Source organism: Sesamum indicum, linkage group LG9, assembly GCF_026168435.1.
Source record: "Sesamum indicum cultivar Baizhima isolate 11 linkage group LG9, ASM2616843v1, whole genome shotgun sequence".
In the NCBI taxonomy this organism is placed as follows: domain Eukaryota; kingdom Viridiplantae; phylum Streptophyta; class Magnoliopsida; order Lamiales; family Pedaliaceae; genus Sesamum; species Sesamum indicum.
Window position 1 is genome coordinate 17,773,232 of NC_142665.1, and position 13,888 is coordinate 17,787,119.

At 34.1% G+C, this 13,888-nt stretch overlaps 2 protein-coding genes across 3 annotated transcripts; both read left to right on the top strand.

Moving 5' to 3' along the window:
- The first annotated feature begins 5,865 nt into the window (after window positions 1–5,865).
- LOC105178216 (carbon-sulfur lyase) lies at window positions 5,866–8,707 on the top strand. Of its 2 annotated transcripts, none has more exons than XM_088884658.1 (2): window positions 5,866–5,944; window positions 8,071–8,707. In XM_088884658.1, exons 1-2 carry the CDS (start codon window positions 5,894–5,896, stop codon window positions 8,509–8,511), a joined length of 492 nt encoding a protein of 163 aa, XP_088740784.1. In that variant the 5' UTR covers window positions 5,866–5,893; the 3' UTR covers window positions 8,512–8,707. The 2 variants fall into 2 exon arrangements, with proteins under 2 accessions (XP_088740784.1, XP_011099939.1); XM_011101637.3 differs by lacking the exon at window positions 5,866–5,944 and adding an exon at window positions 6,115–6,525.
- An 863-nt stretch (window positions 8,708–9,570) lies between these two features.
- Window positions 9,571–13,793, top strand: TMK1 (transmembrane kinase 1). Its single transcript, XM_011101636.3, has 2 exons — window positions 9,571–12,299; window positions 13,098–13,793. The coding sequence occupies exons 1-2, from the start codon at window positions 9,992–9,994 to the stop codon at window positions 13,625–13,627; spliced, it is 2,838 nt and encodes a 945-aa protein (XP_011099938.1). The 5' UTR covers window positions 9,571–9,991; the 3' UTR covers window positions 13,628–13,793.
- The last annotated feature ends 95 nt before the right edge of the window (window positions 13,794–13,888 follow it).

Consider the following 13,888-nt stretch of genomic DNA (forward strand, 5'->3'; position numbering starts at 1 on the left):
ATGCCTTTAACTTATTGGTTGTTTTGGGGTGAGCTTATAAATTACTTAAAATTAGTAAGTGTAACGTATTTTATACATGTGCATAATTTTTATAAAATATTTGAAATATAGTATTTTTTGAAATTATATTATTTATTTATTATAGAATTAAAATTGCCTAAAATATATATAAGATAGTATATATAAGATAAAAATGAATGAGGAAAAAAATACCAAAAGATAGTTATGAAAAATCATGATGAGTTAAAAGGTTAAAAAATATATTTAACTTAAGAAAAAAATAATATACCAATAAATTAAAGATATCGAGAAGGTGCTTTTCAATTATATATAGTATTGATAGATATGTATAGTTTATAAGATATTTGGCATCTTATAAAAAATAAAAAATAAAGTATTTGATAATTTTTTGAAAACGTGCTTACAAATTTTAAAATAAGATATTGGGAGCTTATAAATATATTTTAAAAAATAGAAAAAGAATATAATTTGCCTCCATATGATATGAGAAATAAGCAAAAACAAATTCTGTGAAAAAAAATAACAAATTATCCCCTGTCTAAAAGATTGATAGGGGTAATTTGCTAATTTTTTTTATGAGAGAGGAAGAGACGAGAATGAGAGGGAGAAATGGCTGAGTGAGGGGATTGGAAGTGGTGGATGCAAGAAGTTGTCGTCATGTGCTTATATGTGGTTATTGTGTAAGAAAGATGAATGAATAATTGTGTTGCACTATATGTGATTGTTGAATGAAATTGAATGATGAATTTATGGATGAAAATATTTAAAATTGAGTAAAAAGATATACCTAATTGGGATATATTCAATGGTTTACGATGTTATGAATGATGGCAATAATGATGACGATGTGATTAATGATGTAATATGTGATGTAGAAAAAATTATGATTATATAGCTAGGTATCATGGCACGTAAGGTAACAGGGTATCCCAGTAGTGTGGAATATTCTGTATTGATATCTATACACTGAGGGTAGTATAGGGATGTCATGTTTGTTATGATGTCTTTACTGATATTACTACACATTGCAGTGGTGTGGGAATATCACATTCAATGCGTATCATACACTGTATATTAAGTGATTGAGATGATGATGGTTGGCAAAATCATTGATTGATGCACTCTAATTAGGTTAAGCAAAGTCTTATGAAAATAAACAATAATTTTGGATATATTACACTGTAGCTTAATATATTGTTGTGATATGGGTGACTTGGTGATTTTATGGTGATTGTGTAATGAATATTTGTTGTTTGGTGTCATTGCATGAAAATGGTCTTACTGTGTGTGCCTATGTGTGTATATATAAGCTAATTAATTTTACTTATTGAGTAGGCAACTCAGTCCCTTCCATATATTTTTCAAGGAATAAGTCATAGTGACTAGCCAAAGTGAACCATTAACTGATCGTCAGTATTACTAGGTGAGTCAACAATTTTATTTTGAATTGAGAGTTTTAGCCACATAATTACAAAGATATTAGACTTTGGCTGAAATTGTATTTTAAGATTTGTTATAACTAAAACCTTTACTTTCTCTTTTCTTTATGTTCATAAATACTACAAGTGAGTATTTAATATACTGATAAAAATAGCATTTGTGTGTTTGTTTTAAATAAAAAAAATTTATACGATGGGTTATGATTAAGGAGGGTGTATAATAATTAGCGATTATAAAGGTAGTGCCGTAGGGGATGTCACACTTATGTACTTGAGTACTCTCCTCCTAAAACCCTTTTGGAGGGGTCATTCAATGAAGAACGAGAGTCGTTTAAGCATTTGCATAATGATGAACACCACTCCCCTTGTCGGCTTCAATGAGTAACAAGATACAAAAACAACATGATTGAAATGGGTTCACTTAATCCATTTTTGTTATAAAAGTTGTATTGAGTTTCAGATAAGCATACTAGAAACGATGTGACGAATGAGTTCTAGGAGATGACTAAGGGGTCGTATATTCATAAGTACTGCGTCAAGATGCTCTCTCCAGTAGTGAAGCTAAAAAACTTGAAGGCAATTATGGACAATGACACACATATTAATGTGTTCCTCCAGTATTTTCCACCTTCATTTGACATTTTCATTGTTAATTTTAACATGAATGGGCTTGAGAAGTCCATTCCTCAACTAATGAACATGTTGGTGCAGTACAAGGTGATGGTTAAGAAATCATTGTATATAATGCTTGCTCATTCTCTTGTAAGTTCATGGACAAGAATGCTTTTCATTGGATGAAGAAGGCGAAGGATATGGGCTCAAGTGACAATAAGGGGGCTCAAGGGAAGGGAAAAAGACATAAGGTTGTGAAGAGCAATCAGGCGGACGATGAATGTCATTATTGTCATGAAAAAGGGCATTGGAAGAGGAATTACAAGAAATATCTTGCCTCCAATATATTTGTGGTTGAAGTTAATATGGTAGCTAACACCACTTCTTGGGTATTAGATACTAGTTGTGGGCCTCACATTTGGAATAATTTGTAGGTGATGGCAAGAAGAGAAAGACTAAGTGAAGGATATGTGGTCCTGCGGCTTGGAGATGGCAAACAAATTGTTGTTGAAGTTGTAAGAGAGGTTTACTTAGTAGTTAGTCCGGATGTTAGAATATTACTTAACAATTGCTATTATTTACCTAACATGATTATGAATATTATATTCATCCCCATACTAGAAGAGGAGGGCAATGAATTCTTGATAAATAAAAGTCGTTTTATGTAATGAGGAACATTCTTTTTCAAAATACTCATTACTTTCCTCTTTTTGTTTTTGTATATAATTTGCTCCCAATATTTTATAAAACTCCAATATATTCCGTTAAAATTTTAATATTATCAAAATTCGAATATATAATTTATTTACTAATTAACTAAATTTTGTAAATATTTACCAAATCATCCCTCAATTGTGTATTAAAAATTTGTGGATGTTTCAATTCTCCGCTCCTAATAAAAATTTCATCCTTGAAATTTAAGAGTTTATCTACTCGAAAAACAAATATAGGTTCTTCTTTTTTATATATTCTTAACCTCTCAATTAGTTTTCTTGCACAGCGATAACTCTATTTTACTCTCGTTATAGTTATCTCTTTATCTCTTTATCTCATAATTCCTTTATGTTTTTATCCAGGATGTCCATTAGCTCTTCCACATACATTAAGTTTTTTGAATTTTCTATCTCTGATTTGTGCACAATATGCTTAGGACCAGATCGGTATCGTTGTAGTATCGATATATGAAATATGTTATGCATTTGCTAGTAGTGTTAATTGACACGCTAGTGGTTCAATTCTCTCCGAACTTTCGTACACGCAAGTATACCTTGGACTCAACTTTTTTCTTTTTTTTTTTCTTTTCATCAAATCTCAATATTCTTTGTCACCCTTAAAGAAACTTTTCTTCATATTTTATATTTAATAACCCAAGTAATACTTCTATTAATCTTGTATTGTTTTCAAACACTTCTTAACTATTTATACTTTGTCTATCACTTTTTGTGTCAATTCAATACCTTTAAGTTGTCGTGACCCCTAACATCCCAACATAAGCATCGACATTTCATGAAAAACATTATATGGGAAACTGTCATGTAAGTGATCATCTCAATTTTTCTAAACTCAATTGTACAAGCTCTCATCATATCTTCTAAAATCTGAATTATTCTTTTTAATTTTCTATCTGGTTGAGGACGAGATATCGTAGTGAAATGTAATTTTTAACCTAATGCCCTTTGTAAATTTTCCCCAGAGTGCAAAGAAAATTGAGAATCTCTATAAAATAAATAAATATATATATATATAAGCACGCCATGCAATCTTATAATTCCTGAAATGTAAAACTCAACTTATTGATCTAAAGAATCACTTTGCGTCATAGGTGAAAAGTAAGTTTATTTGGTTAGTCTATCCGCAATTATCGAAATAGCATCATATATATATGTATATATGAAAGACCCATTATATCAAATAATACTGAGACCCTATCCAACTCCCTCAAGACCTTATGGGTTTCTAGACCTAGTCATTGTTTTGGACCCGATATTTTGGGTCCGGGTAGGGTCTAGACCAAAAAAAAAATCTTTTGAATCGAATTGGGTATTTAGACATATAGGTATTGATGGGTAGAGACCCAACCAAATCCAATCTATAATTTTTTTAATGGGTTTGGGTCTGACCTGTGTCTTATGTATTGGGTCCAAGGGTTCGGGGTCTGAATATTAATTTATGGGTTTGGGTAAGGTTTTACCCTACTTATTGACACCCCTGCTTATTTAATTATATTGGTATTTGGCTTTTGCTTTTGCATTTAATAGAAAGCTTTTACAATAATTTTTAAAAGTTCTAAATTATTAAGTTTAATGAATATGATCTTTTCATTCATAATTAAAGTACTTAGTAAACTTAAAAACAATATTCTTTAATTTATTAAATATTCTATATTTTTACTTAATTAAATTTTTAAATAATATATGCATTTATCGAGATAATAAGCATTAGGTGCGCTGCAGTGGTTCCTTTAAATATAAATAAATTTATAAACTTAATATATTTCATAATTAATGAATGATATAAGTCACCTTTAAATATATATTTGTGCATGTACATCTCACATTATTTTTCCTAGCATATAACAAACGCATCAATTGTATTATTTATCAATTCCTAGTGAAATTTGAGCACTCTATACGTAGGCATATTTCTTAAATGTATACTGTAAAAAAAGAAAAAGATATTACTTTTTACGATAAGATTGTTTATCCTTTATGGATTTATTTTAATTTTACATAAGACAAAAAAATTATGAAAAAAAAAAAGAAAAAGGCAATATAGAAAGGTATAGATTATTATGATGGCATAAAGTGGGAGTGGAGGTGGGGAGTTAATTTTACGTTATACTATTTATCACCACACGCGATTCTCGTACTCCTGGACATATAAAAAATAATTATAACGTGAAACAAAAAAAATTATAAAAAAAAAAAATCATAGTGTGAGCCATAAGAAGAAATGAAATCGAATTGAGATGATTTGAGCAGACTGAGCGCCCGTCCGAGATTCTCGCTACTGTAATTGTGAATGATGTTAGACAGATGGATTGTTAGTATTAATCTTTATAGATCTGTTAGCACATGTGCATTATATAGATTATGGCGTATTCCTTGGCTTGTCGAGGGAAATACCAGTGGATGAGCACTGTTGTACTGTACTATTATTTACTTAATGAAAATTATATTTACCCAAAAAAAAGAAAAAAAAATCCATGAGACGAAAGAAATATGAAGTCAGAGTAAAAAAATATACAATAAAAGTGAGAACAAAATATGGAATAAGCAAAAAACTTCATTGTGAGATTACTAAAAAAATACTCGAATAACTATTGTGACCAAATGTTTCTGAAGGAAAAAAATTAATTAAAGGACAAATTTGAATATTAAAAAATTAGTTCAATAAGATGTTTTCTTTTATAATAATACGAAAAATATGTAATTTATTCATGTGATATGAGTAATGAAGCAAACTACCTTCCTATTTAAACCGTCGATAGGAGGTAATATGCTTTATTTTTCAAAACATATGAAATAATTTGCTAATTTTTTTCATAAAATATTTTTTTGCTCAATTCAAATATCATACAAAGGTAAATTACATTTAACTCAAAGTACAATAGATATAGATACATATATACAATCGGAGAGAATTTTTTATTCTTGAAGCTGTGATCGAGCGGGTTAAATACAATATACAACTCAAAATACGAAAATATAGATATATCAAGACCTGTGTTGATGAAAAAGTGCAATAAAATAAAATGCAATTTACCCCCTGTGTTTAAATTGTATTTAACCCGTGGTAACACAGGCACAACTCTCTATTTTATGCTCAAACACCTTTTGACTCTCATTCAGATTCGTGGGCTTCTTTCAGAGGTATTTCAGCTTCCTCTCTCTCTCTTTTTATATCGTTCATTTCCAAAGGCTTTTATATATATATATATATATATTATCTTTGTACTGAATTTGTTGCATGTGCTGTTATTCTTAGCTAAGAACTCTTAGCTTCTGTTTGGTTTTGTATGTAGGCCCATCTCTAACACAAAATCTTATTTGGTTTTGTGATTTGCACACCTGTGTGTAATTTTACTTTTATTTTTTTATTATTTTCTCTCCCTCTCCTTTCTTTTCTATCGGCAGCTTTCTTCTCTTTCTTTTCTTTATTCTTTCTTCTCTCTTTCCTTTTCTTCTTCTCTTTCTTGTTCTTTCATTTTTGTTCGGCAAACGGTCGGCAGATCTTCTTTTCCTTCTCTTTTCTTGTTTTTCCTTGCATTTTTTTTTCTCTTTTGTTGTTTGCTCTCACTTTTATTGTGTGAAATTATAGCAATTGAAGCGCCCTCTTCTCTGCCGTTCGCATCGCCGTCGTCGTCTGCCGCGCGAGGCCACAAATCTAAAAATTGATCTCTTATCGTTCTTTGTCTTTACTTCTATCGAAGAGTTTGGTCCAAGTAGCTGAGGTAATGTTAGGTTTCTTAACTTAGATAGCCCCAAACAGATCTCCCTGAATTTGATTTCTCCTTTTATCTCAATTTAGTTTTTTTCCTGCTTTTCCCATTCTTTGTGTTTAGGTAAGAACGAAGAGAGTTGTGAGTAGAGATGTGAGTAGAGATGTGCATACTGTTGAGCAATTGCTGCAGATATGATTCAATTATTTTTCTACAAGGGATAATTTCACTTTTCGTTCCTCAACTTAGACAATATTGCAATTTTGACATCTCATATTCTGACCAAATCAATTTTGATCCGTAAGGATTGTTAGTTTCATCAATTTGGTCCCTTTTATTAGTTGACCACGAACTATTTCTGTTAGTTCTCACGGTCAACCAACTAGAGGACCAAAATTAATGGATTTAACAAACGTCAGGGACCAAAATTGATGAAGTCGAAAAACTGATTTGGTGTCTTGAGTTTGGGCACCAAAAATAAAATTACTCCTTTTTCTATCATCTATGTATTGGTGGATTTTTCTTCTTTTGTTAATTAATTATGATGTTGTGACTAATGCTGGTGATCTAATTGTTAAAATATTAATAAATAATGATTCACCTTTCTAGTTTAGGTTTTAGTTTTTAGACGAGGCAGTGGTTTAACTTGGTATCAGAATCGAGCAAAATAAAAGGTTTTAGATTCGAATTTCATTGCCACCAATTATAAAAGAAAGGTTTCACGTACAAGTGTAAAATGAATGAAGCTTGTGAAAATATTGATATTGAATGAATAACAATTTAAATTTTTAGATGAGGTAATCGTTTAACACTGATATAATTAATTAAAGATTAATTCTTTCTCATTTTCTTTCCCCCAACCTTTAATTTTTCTTCCTTTTTTCTTGCATTCCTAGATGCATTTCTTGTATCCATGAGTGTAGTTTTTCTTATTAATATTGTAAATTTTTCTAGATGAAATTGACAGGCAGAAAGCTATTATTTGCTCAGTATGGATAATTCACTAGCATTTTATTCTAGCTTGATTCTAGACTCGCAGATTTGTTAGGAGTTGAATATTAATTTCTCTTTAACAGTTTAAACTTTGGTATAATTGGACGTAGATTTTTTGTAATTTGAAAAATTACATTTGGTATGATTTGTTTCCATCTAATAAATAGGTCACTCGTTATGTAAATTCATTGAATTTCTTATATTAATAAAAAAAGTAAATGAAAATTGATATTTATCCTGAATTGACTTATCGCTGATTTATTGCAACTCAAATAATTTTTTTCTAATTGAAACTACCCTTATAACGGTGAATTTTGACTAATAAAGGAACTTATTTGTTAGACGAAAGCAAACTTCAGTGGTACTAAATGTAATTTTTCAAAGCACATGAAATTTATGTGTAATTACACTAGAACTCGTATGGAATAAGAGTCTTACATTCAAGGTCTGAAAAAGAGAATACCACCTACATGTGAGAGGGCATGTGAGAAATATTATTTTGATTCTCATTCTTTATTTGCGCGATCTTTCGTTGTACATATCAATCCTAACCTTAAACTGCAGGTACGTAATTCTCGAATGGATTCGGAGATAATCGTGCACGGTGGCGGATGCCACTGCAAAAGAGTAAGATGGAAAGTACGAGCTCCACCAAGCGTTGTAGCCTGGCAATGCAACTGCTCAGATTGCTCCATGAGGGGAAATACTCATTTCATTGTTCCGTCCAGCGATTTTGAGCTTGATGAAGACTCCAAACAGTTCCTCACTACATATACATTCGGCACGCACACTGCAAAGCACATTTTCTGCAGAGTTTGTGGCATTACTTCCTTCTACATTCCAAGATCAAATCCGGATGGCATAGCGGTTACGTTCAGGTGTGTAGACCCTGGGACGCTGAAACATGTCGAAGTCCGACATTTCGATGGGCAGAACTGGGAAAGCTCGTTCAATCAAACTGGCATTTCCTCATGTTCGAAGATAGTTTCCAGGAACCTGGAATGAGTGGTTGTCTATGTTATTCCATCAGGGGGTGCATTTCTGTAACGTTGTGAGGGGTTAAATGCAACAGGAAATGCCGATCCACTAAAATTCCTCGGAAGAAAAATAAAGGGGCAACGTAACCGCTTCAAAAGTCCCAAAAAATTGAAGTAATATTGTTTTATTATATTTTAGTATTATATCATTAAATTTTGAAGTATATTAAGCATGTATGTATTTCACAAATAAGTAAAAAAATCTGATAGAAAAAGTGGTTTCTATTTATTTTCGTGAAAAAAATAAAAATAATAAGCCAACTTAATAATGAAAGTATATATATATATATCATATAATTATGTCAATTTTAAGTGGAAGAATATCAAATCTCTAAATTTTCTTGTGGGCCTGTGCGGCTTTTCTTAAATTGGGGTCGTTTTGAACTTGGATCGATTGAACTTTTTTTGTCAATTTATTTTTAGAAAGCACCTAGCGTATTATCTAGGGACTCTATTTAAATTGGACTTGGGGGCATTTTGAACCCTCTCTCAAATTGGACATCCTAAGAGCATTATAGGCCTTGCGTTCCTTTCCTCGTTTTGAATTGTTTGGATTTTGGGTCAATTTATTTTTATAAATATCAATTAAAAATCCTCTTTTTGAATTGTTTGGATTTTGGGTCAGTTTATTTTTATGAATATCAATTACAATGAAAAAATAAAAAACATGCATGAGTCGTTAAATGGGCTAAGTACTCATGCATGTTTTAAAAAAAAGAATAGAGTGAATTGTTAATTGGGCTAACCACTCACGTTATTCTTGCATTATATTTTAATTTGAGGTATCATTGTCATTTTTTTTCAATTATAATCCAATTTTAGATATAATTACGATTTTAATTTTTTTAAAAATAATATCTATATAAATTAGCCATAAATACATGTACAGTTGTAGTACAGCTCAGCCTGCAAAACTAATTCAAATATTTACCATATGTATATATCTACATACTTTTTCTTTCTCTCTCCTGTGTTTCTCTCACAAGACAACCGAAACACAAGACTGGGGTTTGGCCCATGTTCCAAAGAATCATCCACTCGTTGTCCAGCTTTTTAACACTGTCATCTTTAGGGCAGCCCTCTTTTGAGAAAAAATTATCTGTTCTTGTGGGGTCACCCCTGCATGTGCTCCAGCTCCCTTCTCAATGCTCCAACTCCTACTCATCACAAGTTTTTTGGTTTTTGCTTTACATTTCAATCTACACTCCTTCGCCTCCCCCCCCCCCCTTCTGGATCCAATGCCCTTGCCTTTAGCGAATCTGGTGCAGAAATAGTTCGCCTCTTTCTCTCGCGAAAAATTCCCAGAAAAAGCCCCTCTTTTCTGACCTCTCGCTCTTAAGAAAGAAAGTTTCAGCTAATGAAGCGACATTCTGGGTGAGGCATTCACCCTGTTCGAAAGAATCCTAGAGACAGCCTTCACTTGAGTTTCTGTTGTGTTTTCAAGTAAAATGAAGTCTTGTTCAGGGGTAAAGTTTCAATCTTTGGCATCAATCTTTCATGGGTTGCTGCTGCTTTCTGTTTTTCTCTGTGCAAACTCGCAGACCAGTCCAGATGACGCGTCAGCCATGTTTGCACTAAAGAAAAGCCTGAACCCACCAGATGAACTTTCATGGTCCGACCCGGATCCATGTAAATGGGGCCATGTATTATGCTCGGAGAACCGTGTGACCAGGATTCAGATTGGGCACCAGAATCTGGCAGGTACACTCCCTAAAGAACTCTCTTCGCTGACTCAGCTTGAGCGTTTAGAGGTACAGTGGAACAACATTTCTGGGCCTTTACCAAGTTTGAAAGGTTTGAGTTCACTGCAAGTGTTAATGCTTAGTAACAATCAGTTCACTTTGATTCCTGATGATTTCTTCTCGGGCATGTCTTCGTTGCAATCTGTCGAGATTGATAACAATCCTCTTTCTGCTTGGGAAATACCTGAAAGCCTTAGAAATGCTTCAACCCTTCAGAATTTCTCGGCTAATTCTGCGAATATTACTGGAAAGATTCCATCATTTTTGGGCCCTGATGAGTTTCCTGGCTTGACTAACTTGCATTTGGCTCTTAATCACTTGGAGGGAGAGCTGCCTTCGGCTTTCTCAGGATCCCAGATTCAATCTTTGTGGCTGAATGGACAGAAACTTAGCGGAGGAATTGATGTTTTACAGAACATGACATTGTTGAAGGAGGTTTGGTTGCACTCTAATGGGTTTTCAGGTCCGTTGCCTGATTTTTCGGGATTGAAGAATTTGGAGACTCTGAATTTAAGGGACAATTCATTCACTGGGCCAGTTCCGATGTCGTTGGTGAATCTAGACACCTTGAAAGTGGTTAATTTGACAAATAACTTGCTCCAAGGACCAATGCCGAAATTCAGGGAAGCTGTTTCGGTTGATATGGCGAAGGATACAAATAGTTTTTGCTTGCCACAACCTGGTGATTGTGATCCTAGAATTGATACATTGCTTTCAATTATAAAATCGATGGATTATCCTAGAAAGTTTTCTGAGAATTGGAAGGGAAATGATCCATGTGCTGATTGGTTTGGGATCACTTGTAATAATGGGAACATAACTATTGTTAACTTTGAGAACATGGGGCTTACAGGTACCATTTCTCCTGATTTTGCTTCACTTAAATCTCTGCAGAGGTTGGTTCTTGCTAATAATAATCTTACTGGCACTATCCCTGAGGAGCTCACGACTCTGCCTGGGCTTATGGAGTTTGATGTATCTAACAACCACCTTTATGGGAAGATACCTGCTTTCAGAAGTAATATGATCGTTAAAACCGGCGGAAATCCTGATATTGGGAAGGATAAAGTTGATTCAAACTCTACTGGCACATCTTCTACAGGCACATCCAGTACAGGTTCAGAAACTAATGCACAAAAAAATCATGATAAATCTCGAAATTGGGTTGGAGTTGTTGTGTTTTCTGTAGTAGGTGGTCTCTTTGTCCTTTGTTTAATTCTTGTAGCTGCTTTCTGTTTGTACAAGAGCAAACAAAAGCGCTTTAGCAGAGTTCAAAGTCCAAATGCCACAGTAATTCATCCTCGCCATTCTGGATCAGATAATGATAGCGTTAAGATCACAGTTGCAGGATCAAGTGTTAGTGTGGGTGCTGTTAGTGAAACTCATACTGTTTCTGCCGGTGAATCAAGTGACATTCAAATGGTTGAAGCAGGAAACATGGTGATTTCCATTCAGGTGCTAAAAAATGTGACAAATAATTTCAGTGAAGAGAATATACTCGGTCAAGGAGGTTTCGGCACAGTCTACAAAGGAGAACTGCATGATGGAACAAAAATTGCTGTGAAAAGAATGGAGTGTGGAGTAATCACAGGCAAAGGAACAGCAGAGTTTAAGTCTGAGATTGCTGTTTTGACCAAGGTTCGACATCGGCATCTTGTTGCTCTTCTTGGATATTGTCTTGACGGAAACGAAAAACTTCTGGTATATGAATACATGCCTCAAGGGACATTAAGTAGGCATCTCTTCAACTGGGCTGATGAAGGGTTGCAACCTCTGGAATGGAAGAGAAGGCTGACCGTAGCTTTAGATGTTGCTAGGGGTGTGGAATACCTCCATGGGTTAGCTCACCAAAGCTTCATACACAGGGACCTTAAGCCTTCCAACATTCTACTTGGGGATGATATGAGGGCTAAGGTTGCGGATTTTGGTCTTGTGCGGCTTGCTCCAGAAGGGAAGGGATCCATTGAAACAAGAATAGCTGGGACATTCGGGTACCTGGCACCAGAATATGCAGGTAAACTATTTCCTCAAACCCCATTTTTAATGCTGATACAGTTGTGGTTTTCCATTTTGTGCTTTGATTGAAGCATGCATACATTTAAAAATGGACTAACGAGATAAAGATATCCGTGGAGTTGGTGTCATTTTATTGCAAAAGGATCACTTAAATTTCGGCCCTATATTTGTGTTTCAACAACTAATTTAATACTCCTAATGCCATTGTTACACATATTGCATTTCTAGAATGTCTACTTAATGCCATTATCAGTCTAATATTGTAGAATGTGGTAGAACTGGTCTAATAATCACTTCTTTTTTCATTCTGTTGCTTCAGTAAAACTCCTCGAAGCATTCAAACTTGCTTAATAAATTCTCCTGCTTTTATTTTTGTGTAACATGGACTCATAATGAGTGAAAAGGCAGCCTTCTTATGTCATTTGGTTGGTCTTAGTTATCAGGCCTAATCCTTGTTTATACAATTACTAAACATTGTTCAATGGTCTTTCTACTCTCGTTATAAAACTGTTAGGCACCCATAAAAAGTTCAGTGATGTATTCTTTATTTTCTTCAACAAATGCATCCTCTGATTGTTCTTGCACTTCAATCTGGGATCCCTGGTAGTCATGCTGGCTTCCTTCGATGAACGTTTCTGCCCTGAGTCTATCTGTCTTTCCTCCCTATGTCTTTTATTTATTTAATATACAGAACACCATATGGAGAAAAAACTAAAATTTGAGCATAAACAATAAACATGCTTCAATTCCTGATACTTTACACTATCCTCTTATTGTATTTTTCTGTGTCCGACAGTAACGGGGAGAGTGACTACCAAAGTCGATGTTTTCAGTTTTGGTGTTATCTTGATGGAACTGATAACGGGAAGAAAGGCACTCGACGAGAGCCAACCTGAAGAGAGCATGCACCTTGTAACTTGGTTCCGAAGAATGCAACTCAACAAGGACACATTCCGTAAGGCCATTGACCCTACTATTGACCTCGATGAGGAAACTCTAGCCAACATTAGCACCGTCGCTGAACTGGCTGGCCACTGCTGCGCTAGGGAGCCGTATCAACGACCTGACATGGGTCATGCTGTAAACGTTCTTTCTTCTCTAGTAGAGCTCTGGAAACCAACCGACCAAAGTTCTGATGACATATACGGCATCGACCTTGAAATGTCATTGCCTCAAGCGCTTAAAAAGTGGCAGGCATTCGAAGGTAGGAGTCACATGGACTCTTCTTCTTCATCCTATCTTCCAAGCCTAGACAACACTCAGACTAGCATACCTACAAGGCCGTATGGTTTTGCCGAGTCTTTCACATCGGCTGATGGCAGGTAAAAGATAAGATGAATCTATGATGATGATTTGATGTTGTGACTGATTTTACATGTTGATTCTGTCCATTTCTCCTCCTGTAACGATTTCTAGCAGACCCTTTAACTTTGTTTTATGTGGAGCCTGCAGTTTTAAGTATTGAAGATTAAGGGAATCTCTATTTCTGATTTGTTTTGTTTGTTTGTAGCCTATATTTATGTATAGTTTGTTTAAGGTGTGAAGTTCACAAATTCCATTTCCAGAAATTGAAGTTCCTCTTCTTCC

Coding starts and splice junctions, on each gene's coding strand:
- TMK1 (XM_011101636.3), top strand. CDS start 9,992: ATGAAGTCTTGTTCAGGGGTAAAGTTTCAATCTTTGGCATCAATCTTT. Junction 12,300..13,097: donor CCTGGCACCAGAATATGCAG/GTAAACTATTTC, acceptor TGTGTCCGACAG/TAACGGGGAGAGTGACTACC.
- LOC105178216 (XM_088884658.1), top strand. CDS start 5,894: ATGCTCAAACACCTTTTGACTCTCATTCAGATTCGTGGGCTTCTTTCA. Junction 5,945..8,070: donor TTCGTGGGCTTCTTTCAGAG/GTATTTCAGCTT, acceptor CTTAAACTGCAG/GTACGTAATTCTCGAATGGA.